Here is a 25,544-nt window from a genome sequence, read left to right as displayed (position 1 = left end):
AAGGTTGCAAAACTTGTTTTCTTCAGGAGAGGCATCTGTGATTCTGGGCCTCCTTTAATCAGGCCACGTCCACTTCTTGCAGGCACTAATGGCACTAATAACCCCCACACCCCACTAGGTATCTTCTCTCCCCCTGGATGTGCCAACCCACAAAAACAAGGAACCTGTGCTGGTTTTCCCAGGGCAGCACCGGTGGTCTTCATCCGTCTATGGAAACTGAAACTTGTCCCACAAAGTCTGTCCAGACAGACGGGGCCCAACTCTGCCAGCACAGGAGTGGAAAGGATGATGAACAGGGGCAACTCACCACGGCCAACTCACTAGGGGACAATTCACTGCTGAATTAATCATTTCATTTGGGTCTTTTTATAATTGGTGACCATGTTTTCATTGAAATTATTGTAACACTTGTACTTCTGGATTGACTTTATTTTATTATCATTAGCCACAGTTGCATCAAAATTAATTTAACTTTTGTATTTGTTGAATTGGCCATGGCAGGTTGTCCCATCCCACCTCCAAGTGCCTTGCCAGCAACTCACAACTGCAGCCAACTCTGCAGCTGGCCAGATCACCAGAGGCTCAAGAAGAAGCATTCAGATGAATCCCTCCCAGCCTGCTTCCCTCCTGAGCTGAGAAGTTGCCAAAGGGCAGGAGGTGCCCCACCTTGTGGGAAAGGGTGCTTGGGAGTCCCAGAAAAACGGGGTTCAATGGATGAGCTCTCTTCCCCATGGGGCAGCCAAAGCGTCAGCAGGAGTGCTGGGCAGAAACGCCTCCCAACCCTCCTGCAGTCCAGCAGTCCTGGGTCACAAGAGATACTGGTCAGCACCTGCAATGAGGCCCCTGATCTAATCGTGACTGGATCTAATCCAGGATGAGAGGGCTGCCCTGGTACCCACCTGGGTGGGAGAGGGGTGTGGGGAGGGGCTACTTCTCGGAGTTTCTGGTGGCTTTCGGGGCTCTTCCAGGAGCTGCACCGAGGAAGCGAGAGGGACCTTGCTGGCCGCTGCCTCCTTCCCTCCCTCCGGGCTGAGATCCGCCCCTTCCCTTCTGTGGTAGCATCACCGACGGGGGGGGGGGGCACTCGATCACATTCCCTCAAATGACCCACGTGAAGACCTCCCGCTCGCTCTCCCGCCGGTCTTGGGGGGAGGCTTCCCCGAAGAGAAGACCTCAGCCCTCGGGGCCGCCCCGCTTCGCCTCGACGTCTCCCTCGCCAAGCAGCGGCCTTCCGCAGGGCAGGCTCCGCACCGGCCGGGCTCTTTCGCCTCCACTGCCGCCAGGCGCTCCGCAGTCCCCGAGGGCCGGGCGGGAAGGGCCGCGGTGGGAGCAGCTCCGCCCGCTCTGCCCTCGAGGAACGAGCCACAGGCGCCGCGCCTGGCCAGCAGAGGTCGCGCCTGCCCGGCGGGCCGGGAGGGGCGGGGCGGGGCGGGGCGGGGCGGGCGGCCAGCGGGACTCGAGGGAGAGCAGCGAGCCAGGAGGAGCGGCCGGCCGGCCGGCGGCAACCAGGTGAGCGCGGGCGGGGCGTCCCGTCCGGGGCGACCCTCGCGGGGCTGCTGCGGAGGCTGCAACGGAGAGGCGGCTCCGGCCCCCTTCGGCCCTCCGGGGAAGTTTCCGTCGGCTCAGAAAGGCGCCTCGACGGAGCCCCGCCGCCCCTGCCTCGCGCCTTCCGCGGCCGGGCAGCGCAGCCCTCGGGGCGGGCGAGGCTGGTCGGGGCGAGAGGCGTCGCTGGGCGCTGCCCGACGGGCTCTGCTGGGAGCGGCCAGGACCGCCGCTGAGATGCCGGGCCGTGGGGTCTCGGGAGCGGCGGGTTCGCTCTGCCCGGCACCGCCCGCAGCTGCAGGGCTCCGGGGAGGCGCTGCTGGGGGAGTCCGGGGAGACGGAGGGCCGGGCCGTCGGTGGGGGCGCCTTCTGGGGGGCAAGGAAAGCCAGAAGCGAGGCAGGAAGAGAGGTCAGAATCTGCTGCTGGAGCTCCAGTCCCCAGAGAGAGCCGGCCCCGCCCGGAACCACCAGCCCAACTGACCCGCCAGCTAAAAGTGCTTGTGGCCGCCTCCTCTCTTGAGCAGCTTGGTCCCGTCTTGGGGGGGGCAGACCCAGAGAAAGGCGGGGGCCTCCTGGAGTGGCTCTTTGGGGGGGGGGCTCCCGTGGGTGGTCAGCTGGGCCCTTCAGGGAGAGGCTGCCTCTGTCCCTGGAAGTTTTCCCTTAAACCTTCCCTCACCTCTCCCCACCCTTGAGGACCCAGGAAATGGCTGTGCCCCGCTCCGACTTTGGGGTTGGTGTGAAAGACAAGCCCCACTTTCAAGGCTGATCTCTCACGCAGGTGCTTGTACCTGCAGCCTTCTCAGACTTCGCAGTAGCACTGGGAGCTAATTCCTAATTGTCTTTTGAAAGTTCCTCCTCCAATTAGAGGCCCTGGGAGAGATGGCCATGTGGACACAGACGCAGGGCTTAAGGGGTCCCAGCCTGGCACAATCGCCCAGAGAGATGGAGGCTCCCTTCCCTGCAGGTGCTGAAGCCCAGGGCAGGTGGTCCATCTGGATACTTTCTTTGGGGTTGGTGTCCTGGGCACCAAAGATGGGGCCTTTCCAGCTCTCACCTGGGTGCTTTAATGTGTGGCTACTTTACCTTGCTGATATAGTTGAGCCCAAGGGCAGGCGGGGTGTGCATTTCACTTCTGCCCCCCATAGTCCCTTTTTGCAACCGTGGAGCCCCACAGCCACCACTGCCAAAAAGAAACCCACAAAAACTGAAGCAAGCCCTAAAATAGCCCAGCTTCTGAAACAGTTGAGCGTATTCCAGCTGTTTGGCCTTGTTGTTCATTACAGAACATCCTCCCAAGAAACTTGCCATCCAAAAATGTTAAATAAGGCTCCAGTTTTTATGCAATTATTGCTTTCCTGTAAAATACGTCCAGGATTAGAACAAGAGCTGAACCCAATAAATAACAAGCAGCAGCAGCTGAAAACATCTTTGGCTCTGTTTAACAGCCAGAGTCTTTGCCAAAGCAGAAAATGTTTGCCAAAAAGAGTTCCAGTTCAGCAACCAAGATCTTTTCTCTGGAGTGGGGGGATGCCTCCCACTCCCCTTAAAAAGGCCTCTTTCCCCCATCCAGTGATTTTGGGGGAGCCCTCCTGCAAGACAGTTTCAAAAATGGGAGATTGTTTCCAACTTGAGCTTGGCAAAAGGACAGCCCAGCCCTGAGAACCTGGTCTCCACATCTCCCCATTTATTTATTTAGTTTATGAAATTTATTGGCTGCCCATCTTACCACAGAATAGCTCCCATTCTGGGGAGGGGCTGCTCACAAACCGATCCTCCGAGTTTGCAGCTTTGGCATCCCGGGCCATTTTTGTGGGAGGGGGCCGGGCTTGGCAACCAGCAGAGTCCATCTGTAGCAACAGATTCAGGACTGGGAATTTGGGACAACCTCTTGGATCGAACTGCCCTTCAAGATCAGGGCACCAAAGTCTTGCTTTTACTGCCCCCTGGCAAACGGAGAGGAGCATCTATGTGGCATCTCAGGTGAGGGTTGATGTGTCCTGCCCATTAGGTCCTTCTCTGCCTCCAGCCTCCTTGCTCTCTTTCAGCATAGGAGCACTATTGCCCCCACCCCAGCTGTTACATAAGGTTGGTTTCCCCCTGAAGCCATGGTTTTTATGGAGGTGTGTACAAGGCCGGCCCTTTGCTGCTATGGCTTCTGTAGTGCTTAGAAGGCTTAACTAAGATGGAGATGCAAATCACGGTAACCTGCTTCAGTCCAATAGAGCTTGTGTGGCATATGCTGGAGAGCGAGGGAACTTCCAGGAGGAGCCACAGATGGCCTTGCAAGCGGTGGCCAACAGGCCAGTCTCTCTGGCTTCTCTCCTGGGTCCAGCAGTGGGTCTATGGGTCTCGGAGTGCTGCTATTGGCTGGTGAGGCAACAACAGTCCCCCCTTTTCTTTCCTTTGCACTCAGGAGGAGCCCCTTCCTCACTGGGCTCCTGGCTAAAGAGCCCCAGACAAAGCAAGCTTGCAGATTATGTGTGTTTGGTATGTTGTGCAGGAATAGTAAAGAGAACGCTGGGATTGGCAGGTCTGTCCTTCTCATGGCTGCTGTGCCAGACTCAGGACGGCTGGTGGGGTCGGGTGTTTCCGAGCCTGCCTTCGGCTACTCTGACCAGTCCCAACCAAGGTGGTCATGTATGGAAACAAGGCTGGGCTTCCTTTGGGTCCTGAAAGGGTCAGTTCTGAAAGGGGGATTTGGCTGCTTCTCCAGCTACAAAAATGTGCTTGGCATTGTGGTGACGAGACTCGGCTGCTGCAAGATGTTGGGAGTTCCTGCCAAGCCCTTTGAAACACCTGGACAGCAACAGCTGTGTTTTGCACAGCCTGCAAAGAAATGTGCTGCTTATGTTCTCTGGGCATTTGGAGGAGGATCCACCCAGGTCGTTGATCTACTCAAGAAGCCCTTTTGCTTTGCCACCTCTTGATCAGCTGGAAGATCCTCAGCTCCTCTGAGCATTGGTTACATTTTGGGAAGGGGGAGGCAGACCCACCTCACTCTTTCATTTTGCTTTTTCTCAATTTTATTGAATTCAGTATTGTGCGGTATTTATTCATTTATTTGTTTACCTGACTCTGGGTGGGCTAACAATTGAGACAAAAGCAGAGTAAAGACTCAACAAACAATTCAAACACAAACAGCTCCAACATTGGCCCAGCCGTGCTCTCGGGGCTGCAGGTTTGATGACAAAGCCAAGTTTTTTTACTAGCTACCGAGTCCAGGAAGGATCTGTCTGGGGCAGTGCAGCCCCACCCAGAACAAGAGAACCAAGACATCTTAAAACCCAAAGCCACTTGGTTTGAGGAGGCTGAGCTGAAGCCTTGTCCCCCATCCAGACCCCTCCCAGCCCAAAGCAGGACCTCCACAGCATCCCTCAGATGGCCTGGGTGAAGATACACAACTGGGCATCATCTGTGTCTGAGTATCCTCTGTATTCCACATCTCTTTGAACAAAGACATTCTTAAGGAACACTAACTAATTTTCCCATACAGGTAGTCCTCGACGTATGACTGTAACGGAGCCCAGCATTACGGTTATAAGTCATGCCAGTTGTTAAATGGGTCAGTCCTACTATTACAACATTTTTGTCATTAAAAGAATATGTTGGCAAATGCCATGGTTGTTAAGCAAACACTGTGGTCGTTAAGCAAATCCATTGTTTGCAATGGGAGGAACTAAATGGTAGTTTTCTACAAAAAAACTAATAGTGTATAAATCTCAGGCCTGTGACTGCAGGATCCTGCAAACAGCCGTAAACCTGGGTCAGTTGTTGAGAGCCCAAAATGTGAAGCAACTACTCATAACTCGGGGACAACCTGTACGAAAGTGATGTTCTTTAACCAGTTGCAGCCTCAAGAAAAGAATTGTCCCCTCTTCAAACTCACTGGGAGGTCCCAACTTCTACAAATGCTGCATACTTAGCCCATCCAGAACCCACCCTTGGCCCCTCTACACAAAGGAGGGCCGGGCGCCTGCTTCCTCCTCAACAGGTTTTCTTGCACAAATAGGAGGAATCCGCTGGTGAGGAGGTGGGTTGGTGCTAAGCCAAGTCTACTTACGGTGCCCCTTCCCCTGAAGTGCCAGGGCTGCTCTGTGTCGTGGGAATGCATGTCTGACTCAGAATGTAAAACTAGCTGGGAAGCAGCGTTGAAAGTGCTAAGAGGAGGGAGCCAACCAAGAATCTGGCATCCAGGCAGCAGCTGGCTTCTTTGGGCAGTTCATGGGAAAAAGGGGGTGTGATGTCCTGGATGAGGTGCAAATTTGCATTGCCAGGGCCATAGTGGTGGCATTGGATATTGCCTCCTTACCCTAGTAGGGATATTGAGGGATGCTGTACCAAAATTGGGCAGCTGTCACTGTGTCTCTGGGTTCTTGGAGCATGTTTTGATCTCCAGGTTGTATCTCCCCTCTTCCCATATAGTCAGGGGGCCACTTCCATGGCTTGAGTTGTGGGGCATGGACAGGAGCACCATCTCCTTCCTACGCAGGATGAACCTAAAGTCAGCTCAAATGGAAATCTGGCACCCATCAGGTGAGAGACTCTTTGGAGCTGTCCCATGTCCTGAAGAAAAGCTGTTTTCCAGGCCTTCAGCCACACGAGAGGATTGGGAAGCTCAAGGAAGCTCTGCTGCATAAGCTTGGGGGGGGGAGGGGAGGCTTGAAAATCCTGAATGATGGAGACTAGCCTTTGGGAAGGGCCATCCAAGCCTCTGAGTTAGGCAATGAAAGTTTGGTTAAATAAGTTTTAGACATACTTTTGGAAGGCAACCTGTGTGCAGTACAGTTCAGATTCCCACACAGGTGGATCTCCTCTGCTTTCTGTTAGCAGGGTAGGAATATTGCCTTGTCTGACTAAAGAAGGGGCCATCCAGAGGGACACTCTCCTGCATGGGAGCCTTTTCCTGCAAAGCAGAATTTCCCTTTCCTGATTCCTGAGTTGAAGTGCTCTAAATGCCTCCTTGAGAGAAAAGAGCAGCACAACACAGGCTCTCCCCAGTGCTGATCCCCAGCCTGCTGTGGGATTTCAGCCACTTTGAGGCTGCCCTTGGACAGGATTTCAAGAAGGAAAATAACTCCAACAAATTGAAGAGTTGCTAAAGAAATAATAATAATAATAATAATTTTATTTCTATACCGCCCTTCTCCCGAAGGACTCAGGGCGATGTACAGGCTATTTAAAAACAGAATAAACATCAATTTAAAATAATTTAAAAGTATTAAATAAATTTGGCTTAATTTAAAAACCCCAAAAATTTAAAACATCCAATTAAAAATTATGTTGCTAACCCAGCCTGGCGGAACAATAGGGTCTTGAGTGCGCAGCGAAATACCCGGAGGTCGGAGATCTTGCGTATTTCCGGGGGCAGTTCATTCCACAGGGCTGGGGCTCCCACAGAGAAGGCCCTCCCCCTGGGTGTCACCAGCCGACATGACTTGGCCGATGGCACCCTGAGGAGACCCTCTCTGTGGGAGCGAACTGCCCTGTGGGAGGCTATTGGTGGCAGAAGACTGTCTCGAAGGTACCCGGGTCCTATGCCATGGAGCGCTTTAAAGGTGGTAACCAACACCTTGAATCGCACCCGGAAGACCACTGGGAGCCAGTGCAGCTCGCGCAGGAGGGGTGTCACATGGGCGCAACGGGTTGCACCCATAACCACCCGTGCGGCCGCATTCTGGACCAGTTGGAGCCTCCGAGTGCTCTTCAAGGGGAGCCCCATGTAGAGAGCATTGCAATAGTCCAACCGGGAGGTAACAAGGGTGTGAGTGACTGTGCGCAGGGCGTCCCGATCCAGAAAGGGCTGCAACTGGCGAATCAGGCGAACCTGATAAAAGGCCCCCCTGGCCACGGCCGTCATATGTTCTTCTAAAGACAGCCGTGCGTCCAGGAGGACACCCAGATTGCGAGCCCTCTCTGTGGGGGGCAAAGATTCACCCCCAATAGTCAGCGATGGCACCTGCTGACTATATCGGGACACTGGAAGCCACAGCCACTCGGTCTTGGAAGGGTTGAGTCTGAGCCTGTTCCTCCCCATCCAGACCCGCACGGCCTCCAGGCAGCGAGACATCACATCAAGGGCATCGTTGGGGTGGTCTGGGGTGGAGATGTACAGCTGAGGTTGTAAATCAAGGGATTTGCAACGATTTGTTTAGCAACTATTCAAAGCCACAGCAGCATTGAAAAGTGATGTCCGGTCCTTGCACTTACAACTCTTTGCAGCATCCCAACAGACACAGGATCAAAATTCAGGCATTTGGCAACCAACCTGTATTTGTGATGATTGCCATATCCCAGGATCAAGTGATCACCATTTATGACCTTTTCAGCTGGCTTCTGGTGAGCAAGTCAATGAAGCCAGATTTACTTAACAGCTGCATGGTTCACTTAACAACCACCTTGCTTAGCAATAGAAATTCTGGTCCCAATCGTGGCCATAAGTCAAAGATTACTTGTAGAGCTGAGGATGCGTCTCTCTTTGTAAAACACGTGGCCTTCAACTAGCAGAATTCGGCAAGCAGCCACGGGAGTTGACGTCCACGTGTTTTAAAGCTGCCAGAGTTGAGAAAGACTCTTTGGTCTGTCTTCCTGGAGGGAAGAGAGGGGAGCAAAACCAGATCTCTGCCACTGGGGTCCGTGGGTGCCAGGTCCAGAGGGAGACCCTCTGCATTGGGCAAAAACACAGACCTTCCCCAGAGGGAGAGCCTAGCAGGCACCTGGGCAGGGAGCAGAGCATGGGGAGGGGTGTGGGGCCTCCTTCAAGCAACCATAAGGGAAATTGTTGGATTTAATACTTAATTTCCTCTTATTACCGGAAACAGACCAAATATCCAAGATACATTAGAAATGCAATTAGTGGCAAAGGAAATGAGAATGTTTATGTTCTGTTTCCATGGCTACTATTATTTTATCAGCACACCGATATTATGATAAAATGGCTGTTTCACCATAAAATGGCTGGCTCGCCTTCTTGCCCTTGCAAACATGACTGGCAATCGGTCCACACTTTAGCCCAGACTGCCCTGCCAGAATACTGTGAATGTTAGTTTCCCTCCTTCAAAAATGGACCTGGTAGCATTTGGGAGACTATTTAGATTCCTGTGTGAGAGAAAGGGGTGTGAATGTGTATAGCTGTGCACCTGCGAGTCAACCTGGATGAGCCCTTCTCGTGTTCTTGGCAAGGTTTTTGAAGTGGTTTCCTGTTCGAGAGCCAAGAGGGACCAGGCCAAAGTCCTCCAGCAACTTGAATTCTGGAGGAGAACTTGGACTCCTAGTTTGTAATTTGGTGCCTTCAGCCATTACCCCGACATGACTCTCAGAATGAGGTTGGGCTGCCCTAGAAGATTAAGGCTGAAGCTGTAGAAGAGCTGAGCAGCTGTGCAGGAATGCAGATTTTATGAGAAATAAAATGCTAGAGATGTAAACTTCTATTTTCCAAAATCATTCTGTCTACTTAACAATGATCTTCTAATCCAAGAAGAGGAAATGGAGAAGGGCTGGTGCCTACCTTTGAAATGCTCTTTTGAAGTTTGATGCAGTTGGGGACTCGGCTGAATCAATGTTGCCATACAGGTATTCTCCAGTTAACGATGGCAATTAGGACTGGAATTGCCATTGCTAAGCGATGCAGTTCTAAAGTGCTTGTCATTTGACCAGGCTACTCAATGATGGCAGTCCTGGCATTGCTGGTTGGAGCATGCTCATGTGACCGTGCTGACTTCCTGATGGCTTCCCCATTGCCCTTGGCAAGGAATATCAGAAATCATGGTTAATGTGACTGTGGGATTCTGCAACAACTTGAACTATGAGGACAGGTCATTACTACCACTCATTCAGCACCATCATAAATTTGGACAATTGCTAGATAATTGTTAAAGGAGGACCACCTGTACCTTTAAAAGTAGTCATCAAGGAAGCCTGAGAGAGATTGGACTGTGGTGGCAGAGACAGCATAAGAATACAGAGGTCATTCTAGGTACATCAACTGCTACACAAACAGCCAGATGTTGTACTAGCAGGAAAACCTCTGGTTGTGTCTAATAGCATGACTCCTTCACTTGTATTAAGTGAAACTGGGTGCTCGACAAGTTGCTATATCCCAGGTAGGAATGAAATAACAGCATCTCCGAAGGACAGAATCGCATTCCATAAATGGTGGAATGGAATGGAATGGAATAGAGAATAGAATAGAATAGAATAGAATAGAATAGAATAGAATAGAATAGAATAGAATAGAATAGAATAGCTTTATTTGGCCAAATACGACTGGACACACAAGGAATATTGCTGTGGGATCTTACAAGATTTCTCTCTTGAGGATATTTAGTTTTAAATTCCAAAGTGTGGTGTTTGTGGAGCTGGGCTGCAGTGATAATATTGTCACCTGTACCTTAATATTGCCCTTTTTGATGCCCCATCCTGGCATTTTTGGCTTCACTGCATCCCATGGGGACCGAGAAGAATCCTTTGGACAGTATGACTGGCCTTTACATTAGTGTTTCTGAACCTCGGCAATGTGTGCCGAGGTTCACATTGTGGACTCCAACTCCCAGAATTCCCCAGACAGCATGGCGACTGGGGAATTCTGGAAGTTGAAGTCCAGGTATCTTAATATTGCCCAGGTTGAGAAACGCTAATCTAAAGGCCAGTCATACTGTCCAAAGGATTCTTCTTTGGACCCCGTTTCCCAACCCTTCTAATCGTCAGGCTTCAGGGGCCCAAAAACTGCTCTTTCTGGTGCCTATCAGCAATGTCTTCACCTGCATTGCCCAAAGCCCATTGGTGGGCACCAGAGAAGAAAGCACTCTGTTTCCTGCCAGGGAGGCAGGCAACATATGAGATGCAACACCCACCACAGACAAATAAGGTGACTTCCTAGTTGTCTAGTTTCCTCCAGTGTGAGTGTGACATGAAATTATCCAACTGACAATGCAGAAATCATCCTGAGGTTGACCTCCAGCTTGTCTTCCAAATGACTTTTACATTGGCTAAAAGTTCTGGTCCATCACGTCATTTGGTCCAAGTCCTCCTCCTGTTGAAATCACCTAAGAACAAGGAGCATGGGAAGTCCAGCAATCTTCGGCCATGGGATCATGGTTGCTACTCCATACTGTGCCACCATAAAACCACATTTGGACTCCTTGTGGGCAGGCAATCGGTGAAGAATGCAACTGCTGTGGGGGGTGTCCCCCTCATGGAGACTATCCATCTTTATTATTTTATTACATCCTGCAGCCAAAAATAATACAAATAACTTCTGAGGCCTCTGGCGATCAGCAGATAATAAAGTAGTCTCAACAACAACACTTCAGTTATTCGTTCATCAGATTCACTACCGGTAGCTTCCTTCTCTGGAGCTTCCTGCCCTTCCTCCGGCTTTCCCCAGCACCATCCTGGATGAGGAAGGCTGAGCTGACATGAGACCGTCTTCCCAGGACAGCGATCTTTCGACTCAGGCCAAATGTGGACTAGATCAGGAATGTGCTTTTAAGAAAGGGCTGCTGGGGGGAGAGGGGGAGACAGCTTGAAAATTACTTTTCAGTTTTAGGTCCTTCCCTCATGTCTTCCTTTTTATAAATAACTCCAGAAGAAATAGGACTTGAAGACGGGGACTTACATGAACAGGGGGTTGAAGCTGATGGGATTCTTCCACAGCCAGGAAGAAATTGGTCCAGATTCCTGAGCAACTCTGTCTTTGTTTTCAAAAGGCTTCTAGGTCTCATCTGTGCCTGGATAAGATTCTCAGACTTAGACTTAGACTGGGGTTTCTAGCCATTTCCTGTTAAAATAAATCAGGCAAATTAGAAACTAGATAAGCATGCATACATTATGTATATAAAACACATGTTAAGTGTGCACAATTTTCTTTTTAATGATGAAAGTGCAGCTCCGAAGTCTCCCCAACGCAACTTGGGCATGTGCTATACTGTAGGTGCTAACAAATTTGGCTACAGATTTGGCCATATTTCAGCCCACTGGGACATCGCAGCCACCCCAGGTGATGGAGGAGACTCCTAAACCAGTGGAGAGGCTTCCAGACAAAGTTTTGAGGTGCAGCTTCACTGTTTTTTATTTTGCGTGGATTCCAGAGGCTTTCTGCAAAGCAAAAATGCTTTGGGGGCTATCGGATGGCTTTGTAGCTGATCTCACCATTCATCACCACACAGAGCAGTGCTTCTTAAACTGGGGGCGGTCTCTCTCTCACACACACGCACACACACACACAGTGGTTTGGGCACCTGAGGGAATGGAGCAGTTTAGAGTTTAGAGTTTATTGAATTTCTATACCGCCCTTCTCCCAGGGGACTCACATTAAAACATGAATTTATAAAATTTAAAACCAATTTGTTTTAATACAATTTGGCCCTCAAATTAAAACACACATACACCCACTTAAAATTCATATTAGGCCAATCCGGCTTGCTGAAACAGGAAGGTCTTTAGGGCACGGCGAAAAGTACGCAGGTCGGGGCTAAGACAAAGCTCTAGGGGAGGCTCATTCCAAAGGGCTGATGCCCCCACAGAGAAGGCTCTCCCTCTGAGTGTCACCAGTCGGCATTGTTTGGCCGACGGCACCTGAGGAGCCCCTCTCTATGGGAGCGTATTGGCTGGTGGGAGGTTGTTGATGGCAGAAGGCGGTCTCGTATGTATCCCGGTCCTAAGCCATGGAGCACTTTAAAGGTGGTGACCAACACCTTGAATCGCACTCGGAAGACCAACGGGAGCCAGTGCAGCTTGCGCAGGAGGGGTGTTACATGGGCGCACCGAGTTGCACCCATAACCACCCGTGCGGCCGCATTCTGGACCAGCTGGAGCCTCCGAGTGCTCTTCAAGGGGAGCCCCATGTAGAGAGCGTTGCAGTAGTCCAGACGGGATGTGACGAGGGCATGAGTGACTGTGCACAGGGCATCCCAGTCCAGAAAGGACTGGTGCATCAGGCAAACCCGATAGAAAGCTCCCCTGACTATGGCTGTCATGTGCTCTTCCAAAGACAGCTGTGCATCCAGGAGAACACCCAAGTTGCGAGCCCTCTCTGTGGGGGCCAAGATCTTACCCCCAATAGTCGGCGATGGTGCCAACTGACTATACTGGGACGCCGGAAGCCACAGCCACTCAGTCTTGGAGGAGTTGAGTTTGAGCCTGTTTTTCCCCATCCAGATCCGCATGTCCTCCAGGCACCGGGACATCACGTCAAGGGCATCATTGTGGTGGTTCGGAGTGGAGATGTACAGCTGAATGTCGTCAGCGTACTGATGGAATCTCACTCCGAAACCACGGATGATCTCGCCCAGCGGCTTCACATAAATGTTGAACAGAAGAGGCAAGAGGACTGACCCTTGCAGCACCCCACAAACAAGGCGCCTCGAGGTCAACCTCTGCCCCCCTGCCAACACAAACTGCGTGTGATCGGAGAGGAAGGAGGAGAACCATCGCAACACAGTGCCCCCCACTCCTAACTCCTCAAATCGTCGCAGCATGATACCATGGTCGATGGTATCAAAAGCCGCAGCATGATACCATGGTCGATGGTATCAAATAGGACCAGGACAGAGGAGCAACCCCTGTCCCGAGCCCTCCAGAGATCATCAACCAATGTGACCAATGCCGTTTCCATGCTGTGCCCTGGCCTGAAGCCCGACTGGAACGGGCCTAGATAATCGGCTTTATCCAGATACTGGGGCAGTTGTCGCGCTACCACACTCTCAACAACCTTCACCACGAAGCAAAGGTTGGAGACTGGGCGATAATTCGCTAATGTAGCCGGATCCAGGGAAGGCTTCTTGAGGAGAGGCCTCACCACTGCCTCTTTCAAAGAGGTGGGGGAAATAACCCTCACTCAAAGAAGCGTTGATGATCCCCTGGAGCCAGCCTCATGTAACCTCCCGGGAGCACCAACCAGGAGGGACACGGATCCAACAAACGTGGCAGCGCTAAGCCTCCCCAGAATTTTGTCCACGTCCTCGGGAGTCACAGGGTCAAACCCCTCCCAGATAACATTCTCAAGATTCCCCTCCATCACTCCATCCGGATCTACCCAATCAGAGTCCAGACCTTCCCGAATCTGAGTGACTTTGTCATGCAGGAACTGCACAAAATTTTCAGCGCCGCCCTGCAAGTGATTTGCCATCACTTGTCTGTGACCTGAGGATCCTGATTGAAATGACTGCCACCGCCATGATACTTATGTAATATAACAGAGTCTGGGCTTTTGGGGAGGTAATGAGAAGAGGGGAGGACAGTTGAGTCAGACAGTTTAAGAATCACTGGTCTAGAGTAAGATGATGGGGAAGCCAAGACCCTCCCTTTGAGGCCCAAAGCTTGGAAAAGTACAGCCACATGAGTGCTGGTCTAGGAACGGGAGTCCCCTGCCCAGTGGTGAAATGTAAAATTTGTTACTACCTGTTCTGTGGGTGTGGCTTGGTGGGGGGTAATGTGGTGGCTTGGTGGGGGGTAATGGGTGGGCGTGGCCAACTTTTTTTCCCTTTCTTTTAAAAGCATTTTTTCTACAACCTCTTCGGCCAAAAAAAAATTGCTTTTAAAAATAAAAGCCTCTGATGGTCGCGCGGCTCAGCTGGGCATGGGGGGGGTGAGCAGGGATTTTTGCTACTGGTTCTCTGAACCACCTGCCGCCATCGCTACCGGATCAGGCAATCCGGTCCGAACCGGGAACATTTCACCCCTGCCCCTGCCCAAGTCCCCTTCTCTCATCCCCGCTTTCCTCACAGGATGGTGGTGTGGAGAAGAGGGGCAGAGGGAGCCACTTGAAGTCCTGAATGAAAGGCGGAATATACTAAAGAACAAACAATGAGCTTTATCAGTCTGGAAGTTGAGGGGTGGCCTGAGTGGAGGCTGCTCCGTTGAAGCAGGGGTGAAATGCTCCTGGATCGGACCGGATCGCCTGATCTGGTAGCGATCTTGGCCGGGTGTCATTACTTCCTGGTTGTAACCAGGAAGTAATGTTTTTTACCTTTTGCGCATGCGCAGAAGGTCTGCGCGCGTGAGTGAAGCAAGCCAGTGTGCGCACCACGTGCGCTTCCAAGCTAGTAAGGAAGGTAAGTAGATTTCACCCCCACGTTGAAGGATGTCTCTTGGTTTCCATCTCATCATCGTCTTTTTCTTTTCCTCCTCCTCTCCTCTCCCCCATGCAGAACGTCCCACGGAATCTCCTCTGCACCCTCTCCAAAGGGGTTCCTCTCGGAGGAAAAGTGAAGAGCTGCTGTCCCTGCAGGGAGTTTTGGGCAGAAACAAGTGTTGAGCTGCCATCTGGAGAATGAATTGGCTCCATGCGGGAGGCCACGTTTTCTGCCCTGCCTGGAGCTTGGCCAAGCCTTGGCCTCCTGAAGGCCGGCCCACCCTCTCTGCCATCACAGCCTGAAGAGGCCTGCAGCTATGGACACGAGGGTCCCCGACCCCTGCTTTGAGCTGCCCTCACCATGCTAGTGCTTGGGGACAAGAACTTCCTTACCGACGTCATCTACATTGCCTTTGAGCTGGTCATTGCCCTTCTGGCCATCTTTGGGAATGTCTTGGTCTGTTGGGCCGTTTATCTCAACAGCAACCTGCAGAACGTCACCAATTACTTTGTGGCTTCCCTGGCGGTAGCTGACATCGCGGTGGGGGTCCTGGCCATCCCCTTCGCCATCACGATCAGCACCGGCTTCTGCGCCTTCTTTTACGGCTGCCTCTTCATCGCCTGCTTTGTCCTGGTGCTGACCCAGAGCTCCATCTTCAGCCTCCTGGCCATTGCCATCGATCGGATTATTGCTATCCGTATCCCTCTCAGGTAAATATGCCAAAGGTGCAGAATTGAATAACTGAGTTTGAAGAGACCTTGGAGGTCTTCTAGTCCAACCCCCTGCTCAAGAAGGAGAACCTAGACCAGCGGTTCTCAACCTGGGGGTCGCGACCCCTTTGGGGGTCGAACGGCCATTTCACAGGGGTCGCCAAAGCCCTCTCGCCCCCCCCCATGCCTTCACTCACCCTCACTCTCTGCTCTGTTGGATCGCCGGCCGTTCGCTTACCCCGCCCACTCCCAATCTATTGCTGCCTCCTGAGTCCCAGCTGATGGCTAGAGGAAAAAAACTGTTTAAATTCTTGCCATGGGGCTTCAAAGGGCCGCCCTACAGCCAGTGGTGGGATTCTGCTGGTTCCGCCCCGCCCCTTGCCCCACCCCTCCGCACCACTATTTATTGCCAATAAATAGTGGTGGGCGAGGGGCGGGCGAGCCAGCAATTTAACAAACTGTTTGGTGTTTTTTTTTGTAATTTTATTGGCCCGCGGAGCTTCAGCATAGGCTAATTAGCCCTTGATTAGATCGGCTCCCAACTCTCAGCTGATTTGCTCTCAGCTGTTTTGCGCAGGGCTCTGCTGCTTGCTTGCAAAGAGTGCAGATTTTTTTTCTCCTATCTATGCTGAAAAACGAAACTGAAAGTAAAGCAGGCTGTTGGCTTTGCTGTAACATTGGAAAATTAGGCAGGCAGATTTCTTTTCTTTTTCCTCACCAAAAAAGGTAGGTGCAAACAATGGGAAATTTAGGGAAAAAGAGGAGAGTTCAAGATTTTAAAGCACAAAAGAAAAAAAGCTCTATTTAACTAGGGAATTGTAATAATTGAGATACTATTAATTGTATATTGTGTTGAAAGCAGAAATGGTTTAAGTTATGGTTTGGAGAAATATATGGGGGAAATTATTTGGTTTATTATTATTGGTAAATATAATTAATTGATTTATAAGAAATTGGATTGCATTGAAATAATTGGAATATTCATGTTCATATTGATTAATATACAAAAAAGGTAGTTATATAACTAATTGATTTATATTAAAATGTTGAATTTATATTAAACAACTGTAATATTACATAATTAACCAATGTGAGGATGGATATAAAAATAGATGACAATGGGAAGGGGTATAATATAGAATAGAAAGGAAAAATTGAATTTGATTAAGATTAGAGATGAGGATGAAGGGTAATATTGTTTTTTTTCAAAAATAGATGAGGAATAAATATGGCAAAAAGGAAATATAGAAATTGTAAATTTAATTGAAATGACTAAACACTGTTTAAATTTGTGAACCGGCCAAATACTCTGTTCAAAGAAAATACATTGTATGTTTGTATGTGTGTTTCTAATTATTGTTATTTATTCATATTTGTTCTCTTTTATTCTTTAAAGTTTAACAATTCATTCTTTATTTTAATATCTTTATATTTGTTTGAGGTTGGCTTTCTTCCCTTTCATCTTTTTTATTGTACAGCAATCTTTCTCCTCAAACCTACCACCTCTCTTTTTTCTTTTCTTTCCTTCTTACTTTCTCTTCCTCCCCCTCTTCTTCTCCTCCCTACTTCCTCTTCCTTTCTCCTTCTCCTCCTCTCTTCCTCCCTCTCTTACCCTCACTCCTACTCTAATTTCCCTTCCCTTCCTTCATCCCTCTCTATTGCTGTATCCTTTTATGCATATGGACTACTCAGAGGGCTGAAAGTTATTTCTGACTGGTCCTCGCACTTTTGACCAGTCCTCGAACTTACAACTGTCCTCACATTTTACCTTTTTGCCCTATCTTGTCACCATGGTGAAGAGAAGCAGTTGTGAAATGAGTGACATGGTTGTTAAGAATGCTACAATGGACATAAATGATGACCAGTCATAAGTGCGAAGACTGGTCAAAAGTGCGAGGACCTGTCAGAAATCACTTTTTTCAGCCCTCTGGGTAGTCCTTTTGTGCACATGGACTACTCAGAGGGCTGAAAAAGTTATTTTTGACTAGTCCTCGCACTTTTGACCAGATCTCGAATTTACAACTATCCTCACATTTTATGTTTTTTGCCCTATCTTATCACCATGGTGAAGAGAAGCAGTTGTGAAATGAGTGACATGGTTGTCAAGAATGCTGCACGGGCATAAATGTAAGGATGGTCAAAAGTGCGAGGACCTGTCAGAAATGACTTTTTTCAGCCCTCTGAGTAGTCCCTATACACATAGCCACGGCCACCCGGTCACATGACCTCCAAGCCACACCCACAAAATAAGCCACGCCCACAGAACCGGTAGTAAAAAAAATTAGAACCCACCCCTGGTTGGGGGTCACCACAACATGAGGAACTGTATTAAAGGGTCGTGGCATTAGGAAGGTTGAGAACCACTGCGGGCCTAGACCATTTCAGACAGGCGACTGTCCAGTCTCTTCTTGAAGACCTCCAGTGATGGAGCACCCACAGCTTCTGAAAGCAGGCCCTTCCACTGGTTAATTGTCCTCACCGTTAGGCAGTTTCTCCATAATTCCAGGTTGCTCCTCTCCTTGATCCATTGTTTCCTGTCTTGCCTTCTGGTGCTTTGGAAAATCTTTGTGGCAGGAGGGACTTCTCTGCAGAATTCCCAGGTTGTGGTTTAGCAGGGCCTGTGCATGTGATTGTCAAGCGCAGCAGAACGAGTTCCTGCTGGCCCCAGGGAGCCTCCTTCCAAACACGCAGAGCACTTTTTTGCTGGACAATGAGAAATAAAGCAGGTGTTCTCTGCATCTTGTGACATCTCAACCCTTGTCCCTGAATCAGCTGCCCCAGAGGCTAAAGGACATGGGCTCCGGTTCCAGGAGGCAAACCCATAGCAAAACTGCCCAGGAGAAAGCAGCCATCCCCCAGCGCTTCCTTCTGGAAGTAGTAGCACACAAGTAGTAGCACCCCCCTGAAACACAGAGTCCCAGCTTCCTAGCCAGGAAGGCTCCAATAGGATGCCAAGGTTGAGTGGCTACACAGTCCAAGACAACTGCCAACCGCCTCCCTTCCTTCTTGCAAGGCCTTAAAAGGCGGCCCGAGCAATTTCAGCTCAAAACCTGGGTTAGAATTGCATGAAACTGAATCTAGAAAGCTGTTTGTTCAAGAGTTTCTGGAGCTGTTCAGCAACAAGACTCTCTGGGTAGGATTGAACTACGGTTGGAGAAAGACTTTCAGAACAGCATAAGGTTTCGTTAGATATGCACAAATTAAAAAAATCAAAATACTTGCTCCTTACTGGGGGCAATGAAATGCTATACAACAAAAAAGACAGATACCCAAATCCTTTTTTGCTCCAGTTTTCTCCAGCGAGGAGATAAGTGCTTTCCACTAGGCAATTGGGGGAAACCAAACAAAGGGGCGGAATTGAAGCTTGAGGTAGGGAACATCTGAGTTTCCATCTACAAAGAATAAAGTAGCTTATGAGCCGGGGAAAGCTTTCTCTTTGGGAAAACCTGGACAAACTATGAAGTGAAAGCGAGCGGAGGTCCTTCCTTCAAAGGAAGGGGAAAAGTATCTATGGGGAACTACCAGTCTGACATGAATATTTGGGAAGATCCTAGAAGCAGAAGCAGACCTATAACAGCCTGGATGAAATGCTGCAGATTTAATCTATTTTGATTGAGGTAGGGCATCTAACAAACTAGTCCATGGCATTCTGATCGCAGATTCTTGAGCCTTGATAGTACAGGGGTTTAGTGCACCCTGTTATTAACACAGCTGCCTGCAATTTCTGCTGGTTCAAATCTTACCAGGCTCAAGGTTGACTCAGCCTTCCATCCTTTCTAAGGTAGGTTAAATGAGGACCCAGTTTGTGGGGGCAATAAGCTGACTTTGTATAAAATATACAAAAGAATGAAGGCTATTGCTTAACGCATTGTAAGCCGCCCTGAGTCTCCGGAGAAGGGCGGCATATAAATCAAATTAAAAAAAAAAAAGATTAGTTAATTGTGAGTAAACATTTCCATAGCCACCCATCTTTCAACCAACTCTGGGCTCCTCCTAATCAAAAATTTAAAAACATTAAAGACTATAAAACTCAGCCAATTAAAACATTAAAAACAACCAAGTTGGATGGGATGAAAATGAAGTTGATATATAATTGGCTAAAAATTGACCAGAGAATCAAATTTGAGTGAAGTGCAAGGATCGGACCTGGAACTTTTGTTTTTCAGGATTTTATAATAATGATTCAGGTGAACAAACACAGGAATGCTTAATAAATTTGCAGATGGCACAAGTTTGATTACTACTATCCTAAAAGACAGAAATATATTTTTAAAAAACCTTAATAGCACAAGTAAATCGGTTGAAAATAGCAAAATTACGTTTAATAGAGAGAGATGCCAAGTTCTTCACTTAATGGAAATGGACATTAAGAATTTCTTCATTGTTTTAACGAAGGAATAGCAATAGCGTTTTATTTGTAATAAATGTTACTCCACATGGGGAGGTCTTTCTTTAGGAGCTGAAATGAATTACAGTTCTGCAGCCTTTGTTACAGTCCAAACAGCTTTTTCTCTCTCCTGATCACCATCTTCCTCCCTTTTTCAAACTCTCCTTTTATTGTCTTTTAGGGGGGGTTCACACCACAAAACCGTTATGTTGCAATTGCCTCCTAACTCCCAGCAATGGGTTCTCATCAGGCTCCTTTTTGCAAACATAATTAGACAGGGACCACTTTTATTTTCATTTATTTATTTGGGTGATTTATCTGTCTGCCCTCTCCCTCTCAGCTCCGTTGATTTCCTCCTTGGCTTATCACAATTTTCTGAATCCACTCAAGCAGTTTATTGTAACGTTCAATCTTTAATGAATGTGGCTCTTAGAAATCTCCTTTGACTTCTCTTTATGAGCCCGGAAGGAATCGTCTTCAATTACAAAATTCCCCAGGCTGCTCGAGGGCCTCTCAAAGGCCTTGAAGGACTCTGAGCTCGGAGTCTCCCAGGGTCTCTCCCACCATCACCGCAGAAGAGAATTCTCCGGGAGCCTCTTGGGACCTTTCAAACGCAGGAAGATGGATTGGGAGCACAGCCTGTGTAGACTGTATCTCTGCAGGCACCAGGGGAGGGTGAACTGGCTGGTTCCCTCTCTCTGGAGCCTTCCGATGATCCCCCAGCTTCACAGTGAGGCTCCTTCATGCCAAGGCTTTGCCCAGAATTCTTGGCCCAGGAGCGGTTCATAAGGAGGGGGGGAAGCCATCCAGGTTCCCCTTCTTCTTCTCCTCTGACTCCAGGAAAATGGAAAGCTGAGTCCTCTTTACAAAGGATCTTCAAACACAGAACATTGCACCGAATGCTTCAAACCCAGGATTCACCAGACCACACTCCGTGTTCGTCAGTGGCACAAAAGATTGTGAACATTATTTATTAATTTTATATCCAACTTCAAGACCGGCCCTCTAAAAGGCACTTTTCTAGAAACTCTTTGTGTGTGTTTTTTTAAAGCAACGTCTTTAGAAAACAATTTCTAGTTCTTTCACAGCACCTCCAGATGTTGAGGTGTTCAGTTTGCCTCCCTCAATTTGAGATGATGGGGCAGATCAGCCTCCGGCCTCAGGAAGCAGAACTGGCCGATCTGCCTCCTTTCTTGTATAGGTCAGAAGTTGTGTGATCAATAATCTGAGCTTGACCATCCAGAAGCCAGGCCTAAAGGCAGGACCTGGACAAAGACGGAAATCTAAATAGCTTTCCTTCCCAGCCTTGGTTAGAGAATCCAGCCATGGTTTATCTGGAAAAATAAGCATAAATTAAGTCGCTGGTTGTATGTTCCTCAGAAGGGGCTCCTTGCCTCTTCTCAGCCCTTGTTAGGCTTCTGCTCTTGGCCCGCTCTGCGCAGCAAATAAGGATGGAACTTGAAAGGGAGCGGGCAGTGCCTCCAACAAATGCATCAGGGGATCTGTCGCCTGGCAGAGGCCACTCTGGGCACGGCCAGTCCCAGGGCTTCTCCAAATAAAACTAGGACCCATTCTTAATTTTTAAAATTAATTTATAATACTTGCAAGCTGTCTTTTGGGACAAAGGCCCCCTTCCCTTGTTGATGCCCAAGAGAGTCTCCCCCCCCAACCTCTGGAGGAGGAACCTCCGGGATCCATCAGCCCCATCACTGCTGGTCTCAAAGCCCTTCTGTGGAGCCCCAGGGAGTTCCAGCTGGAACAGGAAGCGCTTCCAGTACTGATCAGAAATCTCTGTTTAAAGGAAAAAAACTATTATCAGCACCCTCATGTCATTGGTTCCAAGAATCGATATTACCCTGTTTTATGTCAATCATCAATTTACATGACCCTCGTCTTTATTACAACGAATGCCACATGAAACTTGATTTCAACGGATTGGCTCACTTTGGGTCTGAATGTGCACTGGCCAAAGATGAGTCTACGGGGCAATGTTGGGTTTTCCTTCCACTCCACTGATAGTGTCAAGGGGGTGGGCATTGATTCTGCCCCCAGGCCCTCCACCCCCTTACAGCTGGGCTGTGCCGAGTCCTGGTGATACCCAGAAGGCAATTCCCTCTGCCTTAAAATGGCCCCACCTTCATGGCTGGGAACTAGAGCTGTGTGAATGCAGTTTCCAACAGACACCCTCACTATTCTGAGATTAAGTTTCCAGAATTCTTTTGAGGAACTCCACAGTGAACATTTTCCCAGATTATTTACAGTGTGGATAGAATCATAAATCCCTGGCTTCCTGTTGATAGAGGATCCTTTTAGGATGAACTTTAACAACTTTTTTTTTAAAGGTGTAGGGTTCAGTTCTCTCATCTACCTCTAATTGTTCCATTGCCCTGGAACTGAGGGCAATGCCAGGCATGGCTTGAGATCTGCTGAGGAGGTGGATTGAATCCCATGTCGGTCAGTCCACACAGTGCTGGCCACGTTCCACAGCATCAGATCCCAGCTCTCTCCTGTTGCGATGGAGTTATTCTGCAGCAAGAAGCTGGAATCTAGACAGATTCTATCAATTAATCAGTTCTGCTATCTTCTCTTCCTGTGTAGATGGAATTTCATGCATTGCCTTTCTCTGCTCTTCTTCCAGGTACAATGCTCTAGTCACCAGCTCACGTGCCAAGGGAGTCATCGCCATCTGTTGGTTCTTATCCTTCATTATTGGCCTGACGCCAATGCTGGGCTGGCACAGGAAGGCTCTGGAAGAGAATGGGCAAACTGAGAATAGAACCAACTGCAGCAGCAATATGGTGCGTTGCTTCTTTGCAACTGTGGTCACCATGGATTACATGGTCTACTACAACTTTTTTGCATGCGTGCTGGTTCCTCTCCTTCTGATGTTTGGGATCTATTTGAAGATCTTCATGACAGCCCGGCAGCAGCTCAAGCAGATGGAAAACAAGATGATGCATGGGGAACGATCCCGATACATTCTGCAAAAAGAGGTCCATGCAGCGAAGTCTCTGGCCTTCATTGTTGGGATGTTTGCTATCTGCTGGCTGCCATTACACCTGATCAATTGCTTCACCCTCTTCTGCCCCACTTGCAACGACCCTCCCCCCGGGGTCATGTACCTGGCCATTATCTTATCCCATGCCAACTCCGTGGTGAACCCCCTGATCTACGCGTATCAGATCCGAGAGTTCCGCTGCACCTTCAGGAAGATCATCCAGCGGCACATCCTGTGCAGGAAACAGGGCTTCAGATCCGCCACTGCCAGCCGCAGGACTTCCGCTCACGATGGTGAGACCGAAAACACGGCCATACAGATGAGCCACTATTCGCTCAACTTCTACTCCAGCAGAGACTTCAGGAGCATCCATGGGGGCGGTTCTGGGGGGCAAAGCATCTGCATGGAATGGACCCCAAGCCAGAATGGACTGACTGGAGAAGTGAACGGGCACCTTGTACTTTCCTGCAAAAATGGGGAGCTCCAGAAAAACGGAGCCCCTTAGCCTCTTGGGGTTCCTGGGTTTTATGGCAACTTCATTGGAAGCCTCGAAGGCGTCCTGAGGGTGGTGGGGCTGTTGCTGTGCTGGAGCTGAACCTTGCTAGGCTGCAGGGTTTAAGAAAGGAGGCATCCCTCTCTTCGGTTAAGGGAGAAGAGGACTGCCACGAGAGGGAAAGGGCACCAGAACCAGGCAGAAACCTTTGCAGGCACAGGGCCAGCAAGCCAACGACTTCATGGCTGCTTAAGGGGTCTTGGAGGATGGGGGAGGGGCAGCAGCCCATGTGATCGTACCAGTCGGTGGCCAAATTTTGCCAGTCTAGATGTACTTATTGAATCACAGGGCAAGGAAACTGCATGTGGGGGGAGGGACCAGTGGTCGCGGAGTCCATCCGGCTGGCTGGCCAGAAGCCCAACAATCATTGTGTAAATGCCATTGTTCATGTAAGAACACAAGTAGAGCATTCTTCAGTGCAAACTCTTTGCTGTCTGGCTACTCTTATTCTCCTGGGGGTGTGGGGGGGCAGGCTCTGTGCCCCCAAAACCCCCAGGAGGGAGAGCAAAGCTGTTTGGGGCTCTCTTGTTGGATGTAAATGGCTGCTCAGGCCCAGTCCAGGGGGCAGAGCAGGGAGGGGGCTGATGTGAAGGAGGGAGCCCCCACCGGGCAGCAGGAGCAGCTCTAAGAAAATGGCTGTTGGGAGGCTGATGAAGGGTCTTCTGCACCCAGGATGCGATGGGGGATTGTTGCCTCTCTGGACCCCTGAGGATCTTTCCAGGCTTCCTCTTGCTGCTGGGTTTGCTAAGCCTGCCGCCTGTTAGGATCCTTCCCCTGAGCCTTTTTTGCTTTCTCTCGAATTTTGTTCTAACTAAACATTATACTTTTCTGCAGAAGCATAAAATAGATTTGGAACTATGAAAGGGTGACCTGTCTATCGTGCCATTTTAATTGAAAATGTCTCCATAGACCGGGACTTCACTGCTCAGAAAGGAAAGGCCAGACTGGCAAATTAGAAATAATTGTGAGCTGCCACGGAGTGGCCGGCATGGCCATCAGCTGTTGGTGGAAGAGTGGCAGGGTAGCCGTGATGGAGCCAAGGGCCACTGGAGCCTGGAGGCTTTGGAGGCCCTTGGCACCAGGCCTTTCAAGGCAGCGGTGGCAACACTGGCAGCGGCGGATTGATTGGGTTTCCAAGATTGGGCACGGGTGCTTGACCGGCTGCACATACTTTGTGGGCCATACGTTGTGCAGGCGTCCCCTCAACTGTAGCTTGGAGTGGTGCAAATGGAAAGTCCTACTTTCCACCTATCTCGCATGAGGTTGAAACCTGGGACACAGGTTGCTTTCCTGAGCATCTGTCCCCAAGTAGCTAATCTCCAGATGTCTCCACTACAGTTCCCATAATCACCGGCCATGCTAACCAGGATGATGGTGGTTGAAATCCGATCTCTCTGGAGACCACTCATGTGGAGCTCTTCTGGACAGTGCCTGGGGCAAGGAGAGGGTGAAGGAGCCCGTTTGGGCCTCTTCAAAGCCACTGCCGGGCAGGGATTCCAAGAAGCCAAAGGCAACAGTTCCTGTTGGTCTGTCCAGTGGGCAATATCCCCCCTGGCAGGAAGAGATGCCCAGGCTGCACTGGCATTGCGTTCCATGCAAGCAGAACCCCCCAGTTAAAAATAGCTTTGTGCTGCTCCTTGGCACCTTAAACAAAGTCCTGGAAGGACCTCGCCTTCACCAGACAAATCTGGAATCTAAAAAAGTCAAGTCATTCAGAAGCTCCCCTCCCCTGCTCCTTTCCAGCTGCCCAGCTCTGGCAAGATAACATGCCTGGATGCAGGGGAGGGGGGGATCAAAGGCAAGAAGGACTGCAGCCCCCTCCCCCATATTCTGATCCCTCGGACCACAATTCGTGCTTCTGAGCTTGAAGTCATGAAGCCAGCCTGGCAAAGAAGCCCCACCTGGCAGCCTCTGGCCTGGTGCAAAAGAGGAGCAGAGCCACTAGGGCTGCTGAGAAGAGAAGTCCGATTCTGGGCCAGCTCCCTTCCCAGTATTTTCTCTTCCAGCCTTCTCTCTTGGCTCACTCTTTCCCAACTGGAAAGGAGAATTCCTCCTTCATCCTGAAGACGAAGAGTGCGCAGGTCAAGGCTGGCTTTGGGCTAATGAACTTGGGATCCACAGGCAGCCCCAGTGTGGGAAAATACCAGAGGTGGAAGGGCTGACCTCAGGAAGTCCTCCAGGCTGGTGGAAGAAGTGGTGGGCCCCCTTCCCTCCCTCCCAGCCTCTGACTGTCTCACCAGATAGTGACACACATCCCCCCCCCAGGTCGCTTTTCCAAGCCAAA

The 25,544-nt window shown here is 49.8% G+C and overlaps 1 protein-coding gene across 1 annotated transcript; it reads left to right on the top strand.

The window, feature by feature from the left end:
• The first annotated feature begins 1,470 nt into the window (after positions 1–1,470).
• Positions 1,471–24,123, top strand: ADORA2A (adenosine A2a receptor). The gene is made up of 3 exons (XM_070950469.1): positions 1,471–1,509; positions 14,688–15,322; positions 22,348–24,123. The coding sequence occupies exons 2-3, from the start codon at positions 14,973–14,975 to the stop codon at positions 23,210–23,212; spliced, it is 1,215 nt and encodes a 404-aa protein (XP_070806570.1). The 5' UTR covers positions 1,471–1,509; positions 14,688–14,972; the 3' UTR covers positions 23,213–24,123.
• The last annotated feature ends 1,421 nt before the right edge of the window (positions 24,124–25,544 follow it).

The sequence above is a fragment of the Pituophis catenifer genome, unplaced genomic scaffold (genome assembly GCF_029215685.1).
Source record: "Pituophis catenifer annectens isolate HBS135680 unplaced genomic scaffold, rPitCat1.0.hap2 SCAF_10, whole genome shotgun sequence".
In the NCBI taxonomy this organism is placed as follows: Eukaryota; Metazoa; Chordata; class Lepidosauria; order Squamata; family Colubridae; genus Pituophis; species Pituophis catenifer.
Note: the sequence above shows the minus strand (reverse complement) of the source record. Positions and strands in the feature narration are given on the sequence as shown.

Bases quoted from the DNA above. Each gene is read 5' to 3' on its own strand.
- ADORA2A (XM_070950469.1), top strand. From the start codon at position 14,973: ATGCTAGTGCTTGGGGACAAGAACTTCCTTACCGACGTCATCTACATT. The intron at 15,323-22,347 runs GTAAATATGCCA...CTCTTCTTCCAG, and splicing joins GCTATCCGTATCCCTCTCAG to GTACAATGCTCTAGTCACCA.